We start from the raw sequence: 19541 nt of genomic DNA on the forward strand, positions 1-19541 counted from the left end.
AGGCATGTGGCAGGGTAACAAGCTCATCCTGGTTTGTCCAGGATTTTCCTGGCTTCAGCAGCATTAGTCCCACATCCTGGGAATTCCCTCAGTCCTAGGTAAACTATTTACCCAGATATAACCTGGTTAAAAAAAAACAAACCTAAAATTCACATGTCTCAATAATCTCTCAATCCCAGGCAAATCAAGGAAGTTGGTGACCCTTGATGAGGTCTCAAAAACTTTCTGTGTCATGGTCACTTTCTAGCGAGGTTACTAGAGGATTCTGTCAACTGAATCATGAGATTTAACAAAAAGTAAGGACTGCAGCTCACATCATCCTCAATGGTGAAACACTAGACATTTTCCCTGATGAATGGAATAAGACAAGGGTGCCTACTCTCACTATTTCTATTCAACATTGTACTAGAAGTTCTAGCCAGGGGAGTTAAGCAAGAAAATAAATAGTATCCAGATGAGAAGAAAAAAGTAAAATTATCTGTTTGCAAATGAAAAGATCTTGTATATAGAAAATCCTAAGGAATCCACTAAAAATTATGCATTAATAAACAAATTTAGCAAAGCTGCAGGTTACAAGATCACTATACAAAAATCTATTGTATTCCTATAAACTAGCAATGAACAATCTGAAAATGAAATTAAGAAATATTCCATCTACAATAGACTCAAAAAAGAATAAAATACTTAGGAATACATGTTTTAAACTACGAAACTAATGGGAAAACATATTTGTAAATTATATATGTAATATAGGACTTGTATCTAGACTATATAAAGATGGTTAAAGAGTTTGAATAGTTATTTCTCCAAAGATATACAAATAGCCAATAACGCACATGAAAAAATACACATTTTTAGTTACTAGAAAATGCAAATGGAAACTACAATGAGATCCCACTTCATGCCCACTAGAATAGCCACAATCAAAAAAAATAGATAAGTTTTGGCAAGGATGTGAAGGAATTGGAATCCCCATAGATTGCTGGTGTACAATGGTGGAACTGCTTTGGAAAACAGCCTGGCACTTCCTCAAAAGGTTAAACATACAGTTTAACAGGACCCAGCATTTATACTCCTAGGTATATACCTAAGACAAATGAACATATATGTCTACACAAAAGCTTGTATACAAATGTTCATAGCACTATTCCTCATAATAGCAATCCAACTGTCCACCAACCGATGAATAAACAAAATGAAGTATGTCCATACAATACAATATTATTCTGTCAGTAAAAGGAATGAAGTACTGATACATGCTACAACATGGATGAATCCTGAAAACACTCCATTAAGTGAGAAAAGCCAGACACAAGGGCCACATAATGTATCATTCCATTTATATGAAATGTCAGAATTGGCAAATCTACAAAGGCAAAGTAGACTGGTAATTGCCTAGGGCTGGGAGGTTTGAGAGAAAATGAGGAGTGAATGCTAATGCATACAAAGTTCTTTTTCAGGTAATAAAAATGTTCTGGGGCCAGACATGGTGGCTAACACCTGTAAACTCGGCACTTTGGGAGGCTGAGGCAGGTGGATCACCTGAGGTCAGAAGTTTGTGACTAGCCTGACCAACATGGTGAAACCCCGTCTCTACTAAACACAAAAAATTAGCCAGGCATGGTGAGCATGCCTGTAATTCCAGCTACTTGGGAGGCTGAGGCAGGAGAATCACTTGAACCTGGGAGGCGGAGGTTGCAGTGAGCTGAGATTGTGAAATTGCACTCCAGCCTGCGCAACAAGAGCAAAACTCTGTCTCGGGGGAAAAAAAAAAAAGTTCTGGAATTAGATAGCGGTAGTTATACAACCTTGTAAATATGTGAAAAACACTGAATTGTACATGTTAAAGTATAAATTTTAAGATACGTGAACTATATCTCAAGTTTTTAAAACCGTACATGTGTCTGGTATGGTGTGCCATGTGCACTTGGTGTGATGTGTGTGCACGCATACAAGCATGTGTATGAGCCTGGAGAAAGGTGTGCAAGGACACATCTCAGTATACTGACACTGGCTGCAGGATTAGACGGGGAGTGCTGTGTGTGTGTGTGTGTGTGTGTGTGTGTGTGTGGTGATGTGTATGCATACATACAAGCATGTGTATGAGCCTGGAGAAAGGTGTGCAAGGACATCTCACAGTATATTGACAATGGCTGCAGGATTATAAAGAAGAAATTCCTTTCAACAATGTTGTGTTGTTTTGGGAGTATTACTAGTTTTGGAGTTTTAAAAATTTATTCCTAAGTATTTTTTTATATATATTCTATTGTAGATGGATTTTTCTTAATTTTTTCTTTTTTTTTTTTTTTGAGACAGGGCCTCACTTGGTTGCCCAGGCTGAGTGCAGTGGCACGATCATGGCCCACTGTAGCCTTGACCTACAGGGCTCAAGCAATTCTCCCACCTCGGCCCCCTATATAGCTGGGACTATAGGCACGCACCACCATGCCTGGCTAATTTTTCAAGACGGGATCTCACTATGTTGCCCAGGCTGGTCTGGAACTCCTGGGCTCATGCAATCCTTTTGCCTCGGCCTCTTGAAGTGTTGGGATTACAGGAATAAGCCACCACGCCTAGCCCTGTGGTCATGTATTTTCTAATATTATAATTGTCTAATAAAGAACTAGCAAATATAATTGTTTTAATCAGAAGAAAACTGAACAAGGTAATAATAGTGATAGAACTGGACAATTCTATTTTCCAAATTTTCCAAATTACTTTTGTAATTAATTAAACAACTGCTTTCCTAACTGTCACACATCTATAACATATGGTGGAGAAGAAGATACCATTGCTAAAAGCAACACAAACATTAACTGTATGGCTACTAATGGATCTGAGGACACATGAGATTTGTATATAATTCTTGAGGGCAACTTTCTGTAACTGAATTTAATGAGAGAAAAAAGGAAGCCACCAACAATAGAATGATATGCTTCCTTTTAACAGGAAAATTTAACGAGAACAAAACTGATCATACTCTTCAAGTTAATATGGAGTTTTAACATAATATCAATTAAAGTCCCCAAGTGGTATAATACAAAACTTGATCAAGTCACAGTGGAATTCATTTTAAAGAAATCAAACAATATTAAAGAACAGTCTTGAGCCCTTTAGTAGACAATGGAATGGTATATTTAGCCTACAACATTAAAGCAGAGAGAAATTTCTAAAATCTAACATAAAGAAAATCACTGAAGGCAGTATCGATGTGGTAAAATCCCCACACTAAATTCAGTGAATCAACTGATAGAAGAAAAGCAGTGAATAAGAAAATGTGAGGATTTGTAAAACTACAGAAGGATAACATCCAGACTCCCATCAATGAGTAAGTGGAGTTAATGAGTTAACAAAGTAGGAAATAACAACAGTAAATCACTGTGTAGAAAATGTAATTCTTTCTATAAATAAAGAAATGCAAAGTAAACTATAAGCTATCATCATTAACTGTTTAACTAAAATTTTAAAACATATTTCTTACCTGGTATGACTAAGTACGGCCTGCCCTAGGAAGGAAAGCATATAAGGCCATTATGAACATGCTCTACTGCATTAGCAGGAAGTGGGCAGCTACCACAAGACTCCAAATAGTATGCCAGACTCTACCACGTGCCCTTTTTAAAAACCCACCAGCATATATAATACTTACCAACACCAAAACTAGACTAACCAAGAAAAAAAAAATTTACCACTGACTACATCTGGGGTTTTAAGCCACCTGAGGTTCTAAACCTATTTATGTCACTATTTCCCCCTCAAAAAAATAAACAGCTATCTCAAAAACGTAATATGAAGATATGAATGAAATTAAGATGAAAAGGATAGGATGCTTTAATTTGGGGGGAAAGAAAGAGAAAACAAAAGTTTAAACCCTGGATCCAGCACTAACTCTAACCTATACTAAATTTCACAAATACTATAAAACATTACTCCAAATGAATTAACTCTACACTAGTCAACACTTGGCAAAAACACTTTTTTGCAAAATCTGCATTAAAGGATTTTAGTTTTCCTCCATTGGAAAATCTTTCATTATTTTTAAAAATGTATTTGAACGGTGTGATAATTCTTTTCTCCTACCACATATCCTAGGTGGTCCTAGACAACAGGCCTAAAAACCCGACGGGTTCAACTCTGCTTATCTCAAAACGCTCCTTCAAGACTATACCCCTCCCAAGGGGATTCTCTGGACACAACTCAAATGCTTTCTTCTATCTCCTTGCCTTCCAGGAATCCCTTCCTCCCTTCTCCTGGCTTCTTCGGCCCTGCACCCATGAAGGCCAGCACAGGCATCACCTTCTCCAGGAAGTATTTCTGACATTCCAGAAAATGGGTCTGGACCCTTACTCTGCATTCATCACATGGGATTGCAACAGTTTGTCCAAGCTCCCCCTAAACTGTGAGCCCCTTGAGCATCTCCCTCCCACTCTATATGTCTGACTGCTAGAACAGAGCCTGAAACATCATAGAAGGTATGCCACATATACATGGGATGGGAGGATAGAAGGGCAAGCTGCATATGAAGAGAAGTCTTCTCTTAAAATCAGTGTGATCTGCAACAGGAAAAGGCTGTCTCCCTGTGGGGGGAGGCACACTCATAAAGACTAAATCATTTCCTGCCTGTTAGGGATGCTATGGGAAGGACAGAAAAGCTACCATGATTGAGTCAGCCGCAGACACATGGTACAATCTGACCTATACCATTGAAAGTGAAGGAGCCTTTGAAGAAGCACCAAAGAGAGAGAGAAAGGAGTCTTTCACCAGCCATGTGACATGCAGAACGGCCACACCTCAGCCATAATGGTTGAAAGGGGGAGGAAACAAAGAAACAGAAAGTTTGGGATCCGGGCCCTAACCCAGACTGTGTGAAAGCTCATTTTCTCGAATGCCAGAAATGCTTCCTAGAGAAGGTGGTGCCTGTGCTGGCCTTCATGGGTGCAGGGCCACAGAAGCCAAGGAGAAGGGAGGAAGGGGTCCTGGAAGGCAAGGAGGTGGATCATGTAAAAGCTGTCCACAGTTGGGATGGACACAGTTGGGATGGGACAGTGTTCAAGTGCCTGGCTCCGTGGTAAACAAAATCAGGGCTCACATGATTCAGGTGCATAGGCAGGTGGTCCCTGAACCCAGGTAGTCTCCCCAAGAGATGTTCTGAGGCAGTCCACAAATATAGCACATGCAAAGCATATTATCAAACTCAGAGGACTTCCACTGCTCTGAGATAGGAATTATCAGGGACATGTGCACACACACACTCTCTCTCTCATATATACACACATACAGAAAGAGAAAAAGAAATGTGTATTACCTCTCTATCTTTAAGAATATTTAAGGTAACTTTAGTCAAGGAGCTAGGTACATTTTGCTTACAAACAACATTTCATGAATTGCTATGAAATTTTATAGAAGCCTAATTTCCAGGGCTCGAGTTACAGTTACTGAACAAATGTAACCATAATGTGTGCCACTAGCATCTCAACCACATAATTACCCAGAAAAAATTAACAGATACATAACTTATACTCTAAAATCCCCTAATAACCACATGTTCAGAAAATGTTCCTAAATAGGAAAACACTGACCAATATTATTAGCTTAACTTTTCAGGGAATAAAGACATCATAAAGCAGATTATTCCAACTTTTCAAATATGAATGAAAACAGAAAACTCCTACTTGATCAGTAGCTCTCAAAGGGAGGGTAGGCCCTGCCTCCTGGGAGTTTGGGAGTGTGTGGGCAGCGTTAGGTGTCCTTGGGGCAGTCAATGGGCACTGTCCCCTGCCCTGCACTACCTTCACACATCCCATTAGACATGCAGGTAGACAGAAGCTGTTTAACATTCTTCTGAGCCTGTAACCTAACTCGATTTTAGATAGGAACCCAAATAATTTTTTGCATGCTTTTATTATATCGTGAATTTTCCAGGAATACAACATGTCTGATTCTGGCCTTTACTAAAATGTAATTGCCTTTTTGAAAATACTCATCACCAAAGCAACACTGCCTGTGTATTCTGGGTTACCAATCAAGACACACCCAGGCTGTGTGTGTGTGTGTGTGTATACACAAAGATACAAAAGATTTATAGTATCTTTTGCATTGTATGAGTGTCCATGGCCCTCATGAGATAGCTGCTGGCACTGAATATATGACACTAAGCGAAGGCTACACGTGCAGCCTGGGTGTGTCTTGACCCCGATAGGGTCAGGAGGCAGAGATGCCCAGAAACCCTAGCCTGCTCTAGTTTGTCTTTGTGAGTATCAAGGGACAATGTGGTTAGGGTATAACAATGGAATGACCTCCTGCCCCTCCCCAAAAACACATATGTAACTCCACTCACTTGAACCTAAGTGGCATTGAACCCGGAGAGAAGGAGAGTTGGATACTTGGTTTGGGAGGACAAGCTGGTGACACCCACAGAGGGCACGGAGCCTGCCATCCCTGAGAACTAGCAGCTGACATAGTCCATGCCCAGCCAAGCCACCAACAATGTCTAGAGACCAACTTTGGAAAACTGATGCAGCATCCAGACAGGCTAACAGGAACCTCAAATTTAAAAGTTAATACACAGCTGAGTATCCCCAAACCCTGAGAAAAGGGCAACAAATTCTACACCTAAAGAAGTGATGCTGCAGAACACAGAGTTAGTAAAGACACAAGACTTAAAAACAGGCACAATCAACAGCCTCCAAGTGGTGTGAGAGGATATTACACTAATAAGAATCAACCAGCAATCTTAAACATTAAAAACTGGAATCACTAAATTAAAATAAATAAATAAAAGGTGAGCCCAAGAACAATTGTTATCTCTGGGAGAATACTGGGCTTGAGGGATGATCAAAGGGGTCTTGAGTTTTATCTATTTACAAAAGGAATGTATTTTTACTAAATACAAAAAAAATCAACAGACATTTTCAAAGAAATATATTTTCTGGATGAAATGGGAATTTAGTACTTCTACAACTTCACAAGCAGTATGAGGGACCAAAAGAATCATTTCCTGGCCGGCACAGTGGCTCACGCCTGTGATCCCAGCACTTTGGGAGGCTGCAGCAGGTGGATCATTTGAGGTTAGGAGTTCGAGACCAGCCTGACCAATATGGTGAAACCCCGTCTCTATTAAAAATACAAAAATTAGCCAGGCGTGGTGGTGCACGCCTGTAGTCCCAGCTACTTGGGAGGCTGAGACAGGAGAATTGCTTGAACCCGAGAGGAAGAGGTTGCAGTGAGCCAAGATCATGCCACTGCACTCCAGCCTGGGTTAAAGAGCAAGACCCCATCTCAAAAAAAAAAAAAAAGAAAAAAAAAAGAAAACAAAGCAAGAATCGTTTCCCAAATTAACTTCCTCCAAATAACAGTCCCTCAAAGTGACAGCAGGCCAACTAGAAAGAAAAAGAGCGCCACAGTCCCATTAATTTGAGTTAAATTACGTTTTTTTCATTTCACGGCCTCTGGGTTAGAACACAATATAGCACAGACAAATCATACACCCATGTCTCAGAAAACATCAGGCAGAGAAATGTACCTTGACTAGATCAACAATTTTTTTTTTTTGGTGGAGTCTTGCTGTGTCACCCAGTGCAATGGCACAATCTCGGCTCATTGCAACCTCCACCTCTCAGACTCAAGCAATCCTCCCACCTCAGCCTCCCGAGTAACTGGGATTACAGGCATGTACCACCAAACCCAGCTAATTTTTGTATTTTTAGTAGAGACAGCGTTTCACCACATTGGCCAGGCTGGTCTCGAGCTCTTGGCCTCAAGTAATCTGCCCGCCTTGGCCTCCCAAAGGGCTAGGATTACAGGTGTGAGCCACCATGCCCGGCCCACCAAATCTTTACATAAGCTTCAATTTTTTCTTATTCTATGGACCAATACCCTTTTAGAAGGAGCGTTATCCCCATTCCGGCTTTTAGATTAAGACACCCAACAACACTGGCATTTAGTACAGAATCTCAACCCTCTTTTCCTTATTCTAAATTCCCTCCTCTTACAGTGCCAAAAACAATAACCCACATCCATCCCAGGGGCCGAGCCAAGGGCAGGGCTCAGGAAGTGGCAGGGGAGCAGAAGGGCCCAAACGAAGGTGGAAACAGAAGCTGACACATGTGCTCTGCTCCACCTCAGCAGCACCAGTTCAAACACATATGCTTTGCTCTCCGCCCTATGCCCTAGACCCCACACGAGCATGGGACATCCCCAGGACATTTCCAGAGAGCATTTTAAATTTCCTTAATCTTAATGTTTTTTAGATGTATTTTCTAATTTTCCTCTATATTACTATAAAGAAACTTTTAGTGATTTTAAAAATCTCACAGTCATCTCACATCATTCTCCCGTAATTCCACCAGAAATGAGGCTGAGAGAATACACAGACAGCCACAGCACAGTTCACACAGTAAAACATCAACACCTTAAGGCCTGTCCACATGAAGTGGGAAACTTCTGAACAGCCGTTAGAGAACACAGCAGACACCCACTGAGACTGATGTGGATGAGCAGTGTATACAGCCACTATCATCTGTGGAAAGGTTAAAACTGAAAAAGTAGAGAATGTGGGACATTAATCGTGGAGGCCATGGGCACAGGGAGAACTCTCTGCACTTCCTGCTCAATTTTGCTGTGAACCTAAAGTCAGTCTAAAAATAAACTGTATTAACCAAAAAAGAAAAAAGTAAGAAGACAGGCATAGATAAGTATGCTTGTATTTTCATAGACTATCTCCTGACCCGTACACCAGACACTGGTAACAGCAGCCACTTAGGGTAGAGTGGATAAACACAGTCACCTCACTGTGTAGAGCAGAACAGAGCCACAGACAGGGCCGTGAGTGAGAAGACCACCAAAGTTCTACTATACACCCCCCCGTACTTCTCAAATTGTTTTTGATATATGCATACAGCATTTTTCAAAACACCAGTTAAAAAAAATAAAGAAAAACTTTTACGGAAAAATAGGAAGTTCCAGGGTAAAAGGGGTGCAAGAGAGTCAAATCTAAATAAAAGCTAGAGCAGCAAAATCACAGATGCTTGGCCCCAAAGATACAAAGCTGACCTCGTGAATGCATACTTTTGGGAAAGAAATGACCAGTGAACCCAGGACCATGGAAGCCTGGGTGGCACAGCCACCCAACATGAGACATCTCAGTGGTATAAGCCAGATGCTTGCTGCCAGGAGCCAGCACTGCACCAATGTAAAGCTCACAATGCCCCCTAGAAGCAGGGACAGCCACCCAGGGCCAACTTGAGAAGGAAAAAAGCTAAAAAACAAGGAAAAAGTTGAAGAATCCTCATCCCATCCCCTGAGCCACCCTAAATTGGAAAATACTCAGCAGACACAAAAAGCCTCTCAAGAGGACACTGCCAACCCACTCGGGCAAGGGATCATACCCATATGCCCTGAACACTTCTGGGGCCACCATGCCTGGTTTCCTTTCTTATTCAGAACTCAGGGAGGTATGTACATGGGGTTTATTGCTTGTTTTCCTTGGAGAGAGAAACAGTTTTCTGTTTTTCTTACTTAAGACCCAGTACAGTCAGCAGGGCCCCAAAGGCCTCAGGAAGGAGGCTGCTAGTCACCACACCAATCTGTGAAGTGCTCATCCTGCCAGCCACTCTGGTACCAGGCTCAGCCATGTGGTTCTGGGCTCAGCCATGCTGCCTTCAAAAATTAGGGGAAACAAAAGGTCTGGAAGTTTGTTCTCCTAGGAGAACTTGAGCATCCAAAGTGACATTTCTCCTGCTTTATTCAGCTTTTCACTAGGGACACTTGGATAATGCTAAGTGTTTTCTAGGTCACAGCTAGTCCTACCTACCCACTTATTGGGAAGCTCTAGCAGCAGCAGAATAGAAAGCTCTGGGTGAGCCTGCAAAGCAGGAGGCATGCTAGTGGGCAGGAGGGAGAAAGTGTGCAAACACCCCTGCTTCCCATGAATCGCTAGGTCACAAAGCCCCACCGGGTGAGGGAAGGTGTGACCCACTCAGACTGCTGTTTCAGACTCTGCTATGAGGGTCATGGGAAGAGAGCACTGGCCCTCCTTGGGAGAAGATTCTGGTCCAAATCTATGGTGTGGCTCAGCTATCAGCAGTGAAGATTGAGAGGCACTGACTGGTTTCTTTCCCCACATTCACCCTCACCAGCCCCCCGTGGTGAAGAAGGTTGGGTGTCACTTCCTCCAACCTCTGCAGGGCAGAGTGTGCTGCTATTACAGGGCCTGCTGAACCAGCATCTCACCCCTACTGAAGAATGGGTCAATAAAGATAGAAAAGTTATGACAGAAAAGGAGGGAAGGAAGGAGAGTCCCTTCCAATGGTCCTCACAATAATACCACCCACAGAGATCGGTGTGAAATTTTGCTTTCAGAAGTAGAATGTGCCCAGACAGAATCAGAACTGCTCATTTAACATGGGAACGGCGAAGCGCCCACTCCAAGACTTCTGCTAGTGGGTGGCCACAAAGAAGCCATCCTCTCTCCCTTCCTGACTCAAATTGTACAACTGCTCAAAGGAAGAAAGAGAAGCCAGAGGTTCCTCTGCATCAGCCAGAGGCCGATCACCCTGATCCAGGCTGCCAAGTTAGAACCCAAGCTCCCAGATCAAGGGACAAGTCAGAGGTGGAGCTCTTTGATCAAGGGGCAGGTCAGAGATCAAGGTCCCCATTGAGGCCCGGCAGGGACGAGGCAAAAGACTGGGGCAGGCTGGCAATCTAAAACCCCATTTGCCCCAAGCCCCTAAAAAAAAAAAGTATTCCATAAATACTTGCTGAATCCAAGAACCAAACCTAGTACTTAGCTTATACTGAAAGCTTTAATTATACTATCTCATTTAATCCTTACAACAGCCCTTTAGTTGTTATCACCCTATTGTATATAAGAAAAAAACTAAGACCTCAGTAAAAAAAAAAAAAAAAGAAAAGGCTCTCTTCCTCGGCGCTGCCTACGGAGGTGGCAGCCATCTCCTCCTCGGCATCATGGCCGCCCTCAGACCCCTTGTGAAGCCCAAGATCGTCAAAAAGAGAACCAAGAAGTTCATCTGGCACCAGTCAGACCAATATGTCAAAATTAAGCGTAACTGCCGGAAACCCAGAGGCATTGACAACAGGGTTCGTAGAAGATTCAAGGGCCAGATCTTGATGCCCAACATTGGTTATGGGAGCAACAAAAAAACAAAGCACATGCTGCCCAGTGGCTGCCGGAAGTTCCTGGTCCACAACATCAAGGAGCTGGAAGTGCTGCTGATGTGCAACAAATCTTACTGTGCCGAGATCGCTCACAATGTTTCCTCCAAGAACCGCAAAGCCATCGTGGAAACAGCTGCCCAACTGGCCATCAGAGTCACCAACCCCAATGCCAGGCTGTGCAGTGAAGAAAATGAGTAGACAGCTTGTGTGCACGTTTTCTGTTTAAATAAATGTAAAAACTGCAAAAAAAAAAAAAAAAAAGAAAAGAAAACTAAGGCCCAGGGAGACGAAAGAATTTGTTCAATGCCAGACAACTTATCAGTGTCAGAGCTAGCAACTGAATGCACGGTCTCTAGACTCCAAGATTCATACTCTTATTCCATAACATAATTTTTTTAAAAGGGGGAAAAAGACTAGAGTCAGGAAGTAAAAAGATAAATGTAACAGTTTCAGAGATTAAAGGAGCAAACCACAAGGCAAGAGACAGGTATCCTCCTTGCTCATCCACTGGGAGAGTCTAGAAGCCTGACACCACAGCACCAACTAACACAGCAGGCCCAGCTCTTGGCTTGTAATCTCAATCTCTTATCAAAACCCAAGGACTTCTTGGAGAAAGGGTCCATTCCACAGCCAGGGCAGGAAAAGAACTCAAACCTGGAACTTCCTGTAGTGTACAAGAAAATAAAGAAGTGCTCGAAAAATGATGCAAACATGTTAACAGGAAAAGTCAACTGCAAGAGGCCACTTGAGCAATTAAACAATAGTAATGGACCATAACCTATGGAATAACTATCCATGAATACACACTGACATACACCAAGAACTAATAAATAAGTAGAGGAGAAAGAAAAGCTCTTCCTTACAGCATGTGAAACTTACAGTCCTTACAGTCCATTTGTTTTGGACTGAGCTCCTGCATAAGGCCCCAGCACACCAGACCAAACCAGAATAGAGACAATCAAAATGAACTTTAAAAAGGGCCAGTTTTCAAACAAACAAACCAAAAAAAAAAAAAAAAAAACCAGGAGATTTCAGTCAACTTGAGTCAGCAGGTAAGGAAGACCCCTTACCTGTTTCAACCCTATGAGGAAGTGACTTTGAAACGACCCATCTGCTTTTTGTTCTCTGTGTCTGCTTTTCTCAGCCCTTTTCTGCCTATAAAACCTACCTCCTTTGGTCAGCTCATGGGAATACTCATTCTATTTTACAGAATGAGATGTTGCCCAATTCTAGAAACACAAAAGCCAACTAGATCTTTAAACTAAATTTGTTATAATTTTGTCTTTTGACAAGTATAATTCTAAATAATAAATGGAGAAAGAATGATAAAAATAGAAAATCATTTAGCAAACAGTACAGTAATAATTGTTTCAGGCAAGAATAATCAGTGGTTGCTAAGATTAATGGTAAAAGTATGCTGAGAAACAAGATATTTATCTAGTCTCAAAGTTATCTCCCCACAAGATACTTACTAATTACAAAAAGGAACACAGTAACTCCACAGTGGAAGAAATGTGCAGCCATCCATTCAGCCAAATGATCACAGTTATGATCACAATTAACATCAGAAGGAATGGGACAAATCCTGGCATGACACACTAAGGGCCCACCATGGTATTCTTCTGTGGCATTCTTGCCAAAAACATATAACACGAATACAGTCATAAGGAAGCATCAGACAAAACTATAATGAGGGACATTCCACGAAAAAAAAATGGCAATGAAGGAAAAAAAAAAGGACCAGTTCTCTTTAACTGTCAAGGTCGTGAAAAGACTAAGAAACTGTCACTGTCCCAGATAAAGGAGACTGAAGAGAGACACAACCACGAATACAATGACAATAACAAATTGAACCCTGAGCCAAGGATAAAGGACATGATTCAACAGGCAGAATTTAAACAAGGTCTACAGATGAGCTAATGGTAATCCCTCATTATAAAAGACTCTAACATTTGGTGAAGCTGGGTGAAGAGCATATTTGAGAATTCTTTGCATGACTTCTGCAATTTTTTTTGGTAGATATGAATTATCTAAAATTCAAAGATTTTTTTAAAAGACCAAAAAATAAACAGACATTAACAGTTATATGAGAGAGAGAATATGCTAGTCTTTGGTTAGCTAAGAACACTGACTCCATACCACAGCAGCCAGCAGCCAGACCACAGATCTGACCCTCACTCTTCAGAATCCCACAGCTGCTATTTTAAAGACCAGATAACAGGCTCCAAATCTGATTTCTCAGCTCACAGAACTCACAGCCAAGTCATTTGAGATGACTTATTCCAGAGGGTCTCAAAGCAAATTCTATAGGACAGAGCTGCCTACACGCCCAGGCTCGGCTTAAGGTCCCCCCAATGTTAGCCTCTCACTCAGATGCTGCTTCCACAGCAAATTCCTTGGCTTAATTAAAGGAGATACAAAAACTCAGGTCACTCCAACTCCCTCACAGCGTGGCTCAGAGAGCACAAGGCCTGCGTGGACCGGGCTCTGCATAGTCCTGGGCATCTGTAACTCAGGGGCTGCAAGGGAAGCAACCCATGAAGGAAGGGAAAGAAGGGCAAGAGCACAAACAACAAAACCAGAAGGGGCAGCTGACAGCCTGACGGCTCAGCACAATGGCTGGAAGACAGAGAAGTGGCCTCAGGACTCTACTAGCAAGTTTAACTATTTTTATTTATCTTTACTTTGACCAAACCAAAACAAGAGTTCAAACTACTACCAAGTTCAAAGTACAACTCTGAGTTGCCCTAAGAAGACAGAGAACATACACAAATGTGAAAATATGAGAAAAACTAAATGTTACTGAAGAGTGGCATTCATGAGATATGTTAAAATTCAAAGGTTGATCATCTTCAATGTGACTTTTAACTTCAATCATTATTTGTTCAGCTGTTTACTGAGTACCAACTACGTGCCAGGCAGTAGAATCCACAATGAACAAAGTTCCTGCCTTGCATGGTGACAACAAATAATACCCAACAAGTAGATATGCAGTTGTCCCTTGGTATTCACAGAGCGCTGGTTCCAAGAACCCTAAGGATACCAAAATCCAACGATGCTCAAGTCCCTGATATCCTGATATCAAATGGTATAGTATTTGCATATGCACGTCCTCATGTATACTTTAAATCATCTTTAGCTTTATAATAGTTAATACAATGAAAATGCTATGTAAATAGTTGTTAAATATTTTTTATTTGTATTATCTTTATTGTTGTATTGTTATTTTTTATGGTTTTGGCTTTTTTAGTATTTTCAATCCAAGGTTGGTTGGATCTGCAGATGTGGAACCGAAGGATACAGAGGGCCAACTGTACATGGTAACAACCAGCTCAGGGCTAGGTGATCTAGGTCAGTCCCACTCCCCTCCTCCTGACTTCTCTGCTGACAGAATGAGCAGGGCAAGCATGAGTGGCCACAAGAAAAGACACACAAAGGACAGTTTGCACAGGAAAGGCACATAGAGGTTTTTTGTAAACACATAGGACTGTGTAAACACATAGAAGTGTTTACAGCCACCACTCATAGGATAGAGAACACAGAATCACCTACTCAGGGACACACTGAGGCCACTACAGAGTAGAAGTGACACACAGACCTTAGATATACCTCTTAGAAGCAAGGGGTGACAAAGACTCACAAAATGACACAGGATTTTAGGTGCTCATCCGGACTCCATGAACAAACCAGAGATGAAGCAACAGGTCTAACTGAGGGGTTACTGCACCGGTCACAAGGGCTCCTGGAATGCTCTCAGGTTTGTCTCCTCCATCCACCCTCACTGCCTTGGTGATCTTACCCAGTCTATGGTTAAATGCATCTAAATGCTAATGTTTTCCAAATGCCCATCCCAGTCCCTACTCTTCTCAGAACTCCAGACTCATGTGTCTATTGCCTAATTAGCAATGCCACCTCAACCACTGGTCAGCTTCTCAGATTGATGGAAGCCGTGACCAACCCCAATCAACCCTGAGAAACTTCCCCTCCAGTGCTTTAGTGGCTGCCAGTTCCATCCTTCCAGTTGCTCAGCAACAAATTTTGAGGAGGAGGAAAAAAATACAATTACATTTAGAATTCTAAATGTGACAAATACATATATGACGTATTACTAAATATAGTTGTTACTAAAATACTACTATAAATAAGAAATAGTCTGCACTCCTAGAAAATCCAAGAAAATCAACTGAGAAACTATTAGAAACCAGTAAGAGAATTCGATATTGGTGTATAGGACTTACTGAATAAAAAGATTAAAATTCTACAAAAGAACATAAAGCAAGACTTGAGTAAATAAGACATAACCTTTTCTTAGACCAAAAGACTCAATAATGTAAAGATGTCAATTCTCCCTAATCTAAAACATAAATTTAATGTATTCTCAATGAATATTTCAACAGAATTTTCATACACAAAAATTAATTTACGGGAATATTTGAGAAAAGTCTGGGGGTAAAAAGATTAAACACTAGTTCTACCAAGTGCTAAAATGTATTATAAAGCTATGAAACAAAATAGCGTGGTGCTAACAAACAAAATGAACAAATGGTTTAGTATTTGTAAATACACAGAATGGAAAAAAATACAGAAACATATACAAAGTTAAATCCAAGATATTTCAAAAGTGAACGACATTTCAAAGAAAACCAAAGAAGAAAAGGTAACAGTAGCCCAGAAAGGAGTTAGGGACTCTGGCTAACACCTAGGATGGGGTCGGGTACTCTGAGACAACCTAGCAACCTAGCAGTGAGAGAATAGACACAAACTCCCTGAGGCCAATTTAGCAACATCCATCAAAATTACAAACGCCATACCCTTTGACCCAGTAACTCCTGTTCTGGGAATTCATTTAGCTGATATTCATACACATGTTCCAAGAGACACTTAAACGCATATTCACTGCAACATCATTTGTGATGCTGGCACACGGGAAACAACTTAAGTACACACTCCTTGGGGACTCATTAAATAATAAGATCTACACAGCAGAATACTACACGGCAGTTAGTAAACATCTTGGCCACACATCAGAGTCACCTGGAAAGTTTCTGAAAATCCAGACATGACACAGAAGAGGCCACACTCAGACCAATTAAATCAGATCTCTAGAGCAAGGACCCAAGCATTTTATTTTATTTTATGTTTTATGGACCAAACAATATGAACATCAGCATTTTAACGTAGCGGAGAATCTCAGGGCAAACCACCCAAAGGCAAACTAGGTTCCACTGCTCAACAACATGAGCCTGGGTCAGTTTCCTAAACTACAAAATGGGAAGGCAACAGAACGGCCTCAAAGAGTTGTGAGGACAGTGAAAAACCTATGCGTACACTAAGGAGAAGCTACCTGGCAACAGGAAGTATTCAGTCAGTGTCAGCTGCTTATCTAGTGCAAGGGTTCACAGCACATTCCAGGGATATGACAAACGCAACACTCACTGATGTGCTTTTGTCTGTGCATGTGTACTATATATAGTAGGGAAAATATATACATACATATAAAATATTAAAATTTTGCAAAAGATGATATTGAACAACAGTCATCTTTAGGAAGAACCTGCTTCTATTACATACTCTCCTAACTTTCAAAAATGTTACCCTAAATCCAACTCCAACTTATAGGAAATAGGACAAAGGACATGCTAAACCACATGTGGGTAATAATCAGCAAAATCCAGCTAGTGGGAAATACAAACAAACAACTTGATTTACTTTACCAAATAAATTTTGAGGGAAAAAAAAAAGAGAGAAAAATGGAGGGTTGACTATGAGGCATTGGTGTTTGGAGCCTTATTAGTAGCCTGATTCAAACAAAACTTTAATTAGGACAGTATAAGAAAACTGGAAGTTTAAACAGTGGCTGAAAATATTTACAGATGAAATGATACAAGGCAGAATTTGTTTCAAAATAAACCAGGAGGGAGAAAAGCAGGCTGCTGTTGGAACTGGGCAATGAGCACATGAGGAGTCATGTTCTTCTGTCTACTGTCTTTTGTATTTCAAATTCTACCTAATAAACATTTTGTTAAGTACATATATTACCTTTCCAACATCAAAAAAAAAAAAAAACCAAGCTAGCATAAAAAGAAGAACTATTATTATAGAAAAATATTCAAATAGAAGTTGGTTATTTTAAAAGAAATTGGCTAGTTTTTAAAAAGTATCTCTCAGATAGTAGGGTAATTAGTTGCTTTTTTCTAACACATCAATGCAAATAAATCCTCAGTTAGTCCATGAGGTAGTTCTGCTTCAATTCCCAATAACTCTCTGGCCCTACCTTCTAAATGTATGATTTTAAGCAAAGCACTTGACCATTGTACATCTCAATTTCTTCACCTGTAAAAAGGAAGCAGATCATTGGTTCTCAATTTTTGGAAATACACATTTTTCCAGGGGAAAAACTCCACAGATGATTCTAACACTCCTCTTCCTCCTCCCTGACCACATGCTCCCCGAACCCATCCAACTCTGAAAACGTTAAGATACCAGGTTATTTTCTGATATAACTTCAATATCCAGCAAACTCAACACTGCTTTCTAAAAATGAAGCATATAACCTTCACTGCAAAATAAAAATAAACTGCAAAATAAAAAATAAAAATGCAATGTTTCTTGTGAGAATTTTTTAAAAGTCCTCCTAACAACTTAAATCAGGTTTTCCTGACTTGTGATTTAAGTCAAATCGCTTGGAGGCTTCTTATGCCTGAGCTTTCTTAAAGAAGGTGCAGTTTCAGGGTGAATCACTGGAAAGGTGAAATAGCAGCTATGACACAAGATGACACTGAGCCAGGTGGCCTAAGGCTCAATCCCCAGGTGGGGTCCACAGATAGCTGAATCTGAGGGGAAACAGACAGACATCCCTCAACCCCTGGCTTTCTATTCATTATTCTCTCTCAGCGCATACTATGCAGCATATGCCCTCATCCAAGGACAAGAGCCACTTCAGGTAGACAACACTCAACAGTGTACATCACGAATTCATTTCTTTTTTTTTTTTTTTGAGACGAAGTCTCGCTCTGTCACTCCAGCTGGAGTGCAGTGGCATGATCTCAGCTCACTGCAACCCCCGCCTCCTGGGTTCAAGCAATTCTTCTGCCTCAGCTTCCCGAGTAGCTGGGACTACAGGCATGCACCACCACACTCAGCTAATTTTTGTATTTTTAGTAGAGACAGGCTGTCACCATACTGGCCAGGCTGGTCTACATCACAAATTCAAAATCAGCAAAAGGAATGCAGGAAATGCTAAGGATACTCTGTTCAGCATAAAAGAAGATAAAGTGTAATAAAATTTTATAAATATACATACATGTATTTATGTATATGTTTACATGCATAAGAAAAAAACAGGCTGGACACAGACACTCATGCCTGTAATTCCAGCACTTTGGGAGGCTGAGGCAGGAGGATCTCTTAAGCCCAGGAGTTTGAGACCAGCCTGGGCAACACAGGGAGTCTCGTCTCAACAAAAAATTTTTTAAAAATTAGCCAGGCGTGGTGGTACACATCCGTGATCTCAGCTACTCAGAAGGCTGAGGTAGGAAGACAGCTTGAGCCCAGGAAGTCGAGGTTGCACTGAGCTACAATTGCGCCGTGCTCCACTATATTCCAGCCTGGGCAACAGAGTAAGACTATGTCTCAAAAAAGAAAAGGGAAGAGGAAAAGAAAGAAGGAAAGAAAAGAAAAGCCATAGAAAATATCCCAAAAAGTTAATAGGAAGTGAAGGGATTTTCTTTATATACTCATCTGTATTTTCCAAATATTGTACATTGAGTATAATCAGAAAGAAAAATGAAAAGCTTTTTCTTTTTTAAGAGAAATAATAGTAACGATAATAGCTAGTATCTACTTGAGTGCACACTCTGTCAGGAATCATGCTAAGCAGGTCTCATTCAATCCTCACCACAGTCTACGGGGTTGGGTATATGGAGAGAAGGGGATTCTGATTAAGCCCCCGTGACTCTACAAAGGGGTCTCCTGCAATGGGCACCTGAAAAAGCCTCGACTAGTAAAGGAAGAAGCTGTTTAAAGACGAAACAAGGAACCCAAATTTCTCAGGCAGTGTGAGCCTACACACGGAAAGAAGTCTCAGGCCTGGAGCACAGGCACCTTTCTATTCTCCTGACAGCCCACCCGAGGGACATCAAGAGCCACAGATGTCATGATAGGTGTGTGAGTGCTATAGAAGGAATGTTTGTGTCCCTCCAAAATTCATGTTAAAGACCTAACCTCCAAAGTAATGTTATTTGGAGGTGGGGCCTTTGGGAGACGATTAGGTCATAAGGGCAGAGCCCTCGTGAATATGAGTAGTGGCCTTATAAAACAGGCCTAAGGGAGTTCATTTGCCCCTTTCACCATGTGACAGCTCGATG

General features: G+C 41.1%; 2 protein-coding genes across 2 annotated transcripts in view; one reads left to right on the plus strand and one right to left on the minus strand.

Moving 5' to 3' along the window:
• The window catches only part of NUDCD3 (NudC domain containing 3), a 106668-nt gene that overhangs the window by 72562 nt on the left and 14565 nt on the right, over positions 1 to 19541 (minus strand). The window lies entirely within an intron of this gene.
• On the plus strand, positions 8563 to 14341 carry LOC129135479 (large ribosomal subunit protein eL32-like). Its single transcript, XM_054655580.2, has one exon. It carries the CDS (start codon positions 10966 to 10968, stop codon positions 11371 to 11373), a length of 408 nt encoding a protein of 135 aa, XP_054511555.1. The 5' UTR covers positions 8563 to 10965; the 3' UTR covers positions 11374 to 14341.

This window comes from Pan troglodytes, chromosome 6 (genome assembly GCF_028858775.2).
Source record: "Pan troglodytes isolate AG18354 chromosome 6, NHGRI_mPanTro3-v2.0_pri, whole genome shotgun sequence".
Taxonomy (NCBI): domain Eukaryota; kingdom Metazoa; phylum Chordata; class Mammalia; order Primates; family Hominidae; genus Pan; species Pan troglodytes.

What these genes read in the sequence shown, in the direction of transcription:
- LOC129135479 (XM_054655580.2), top strand. Translation starts at nt 10,966, where the DNA reads ATGGCCGCCCTCAGACCCCTTGTGAAGCCCAAGATCGTCAAAAAGAGA.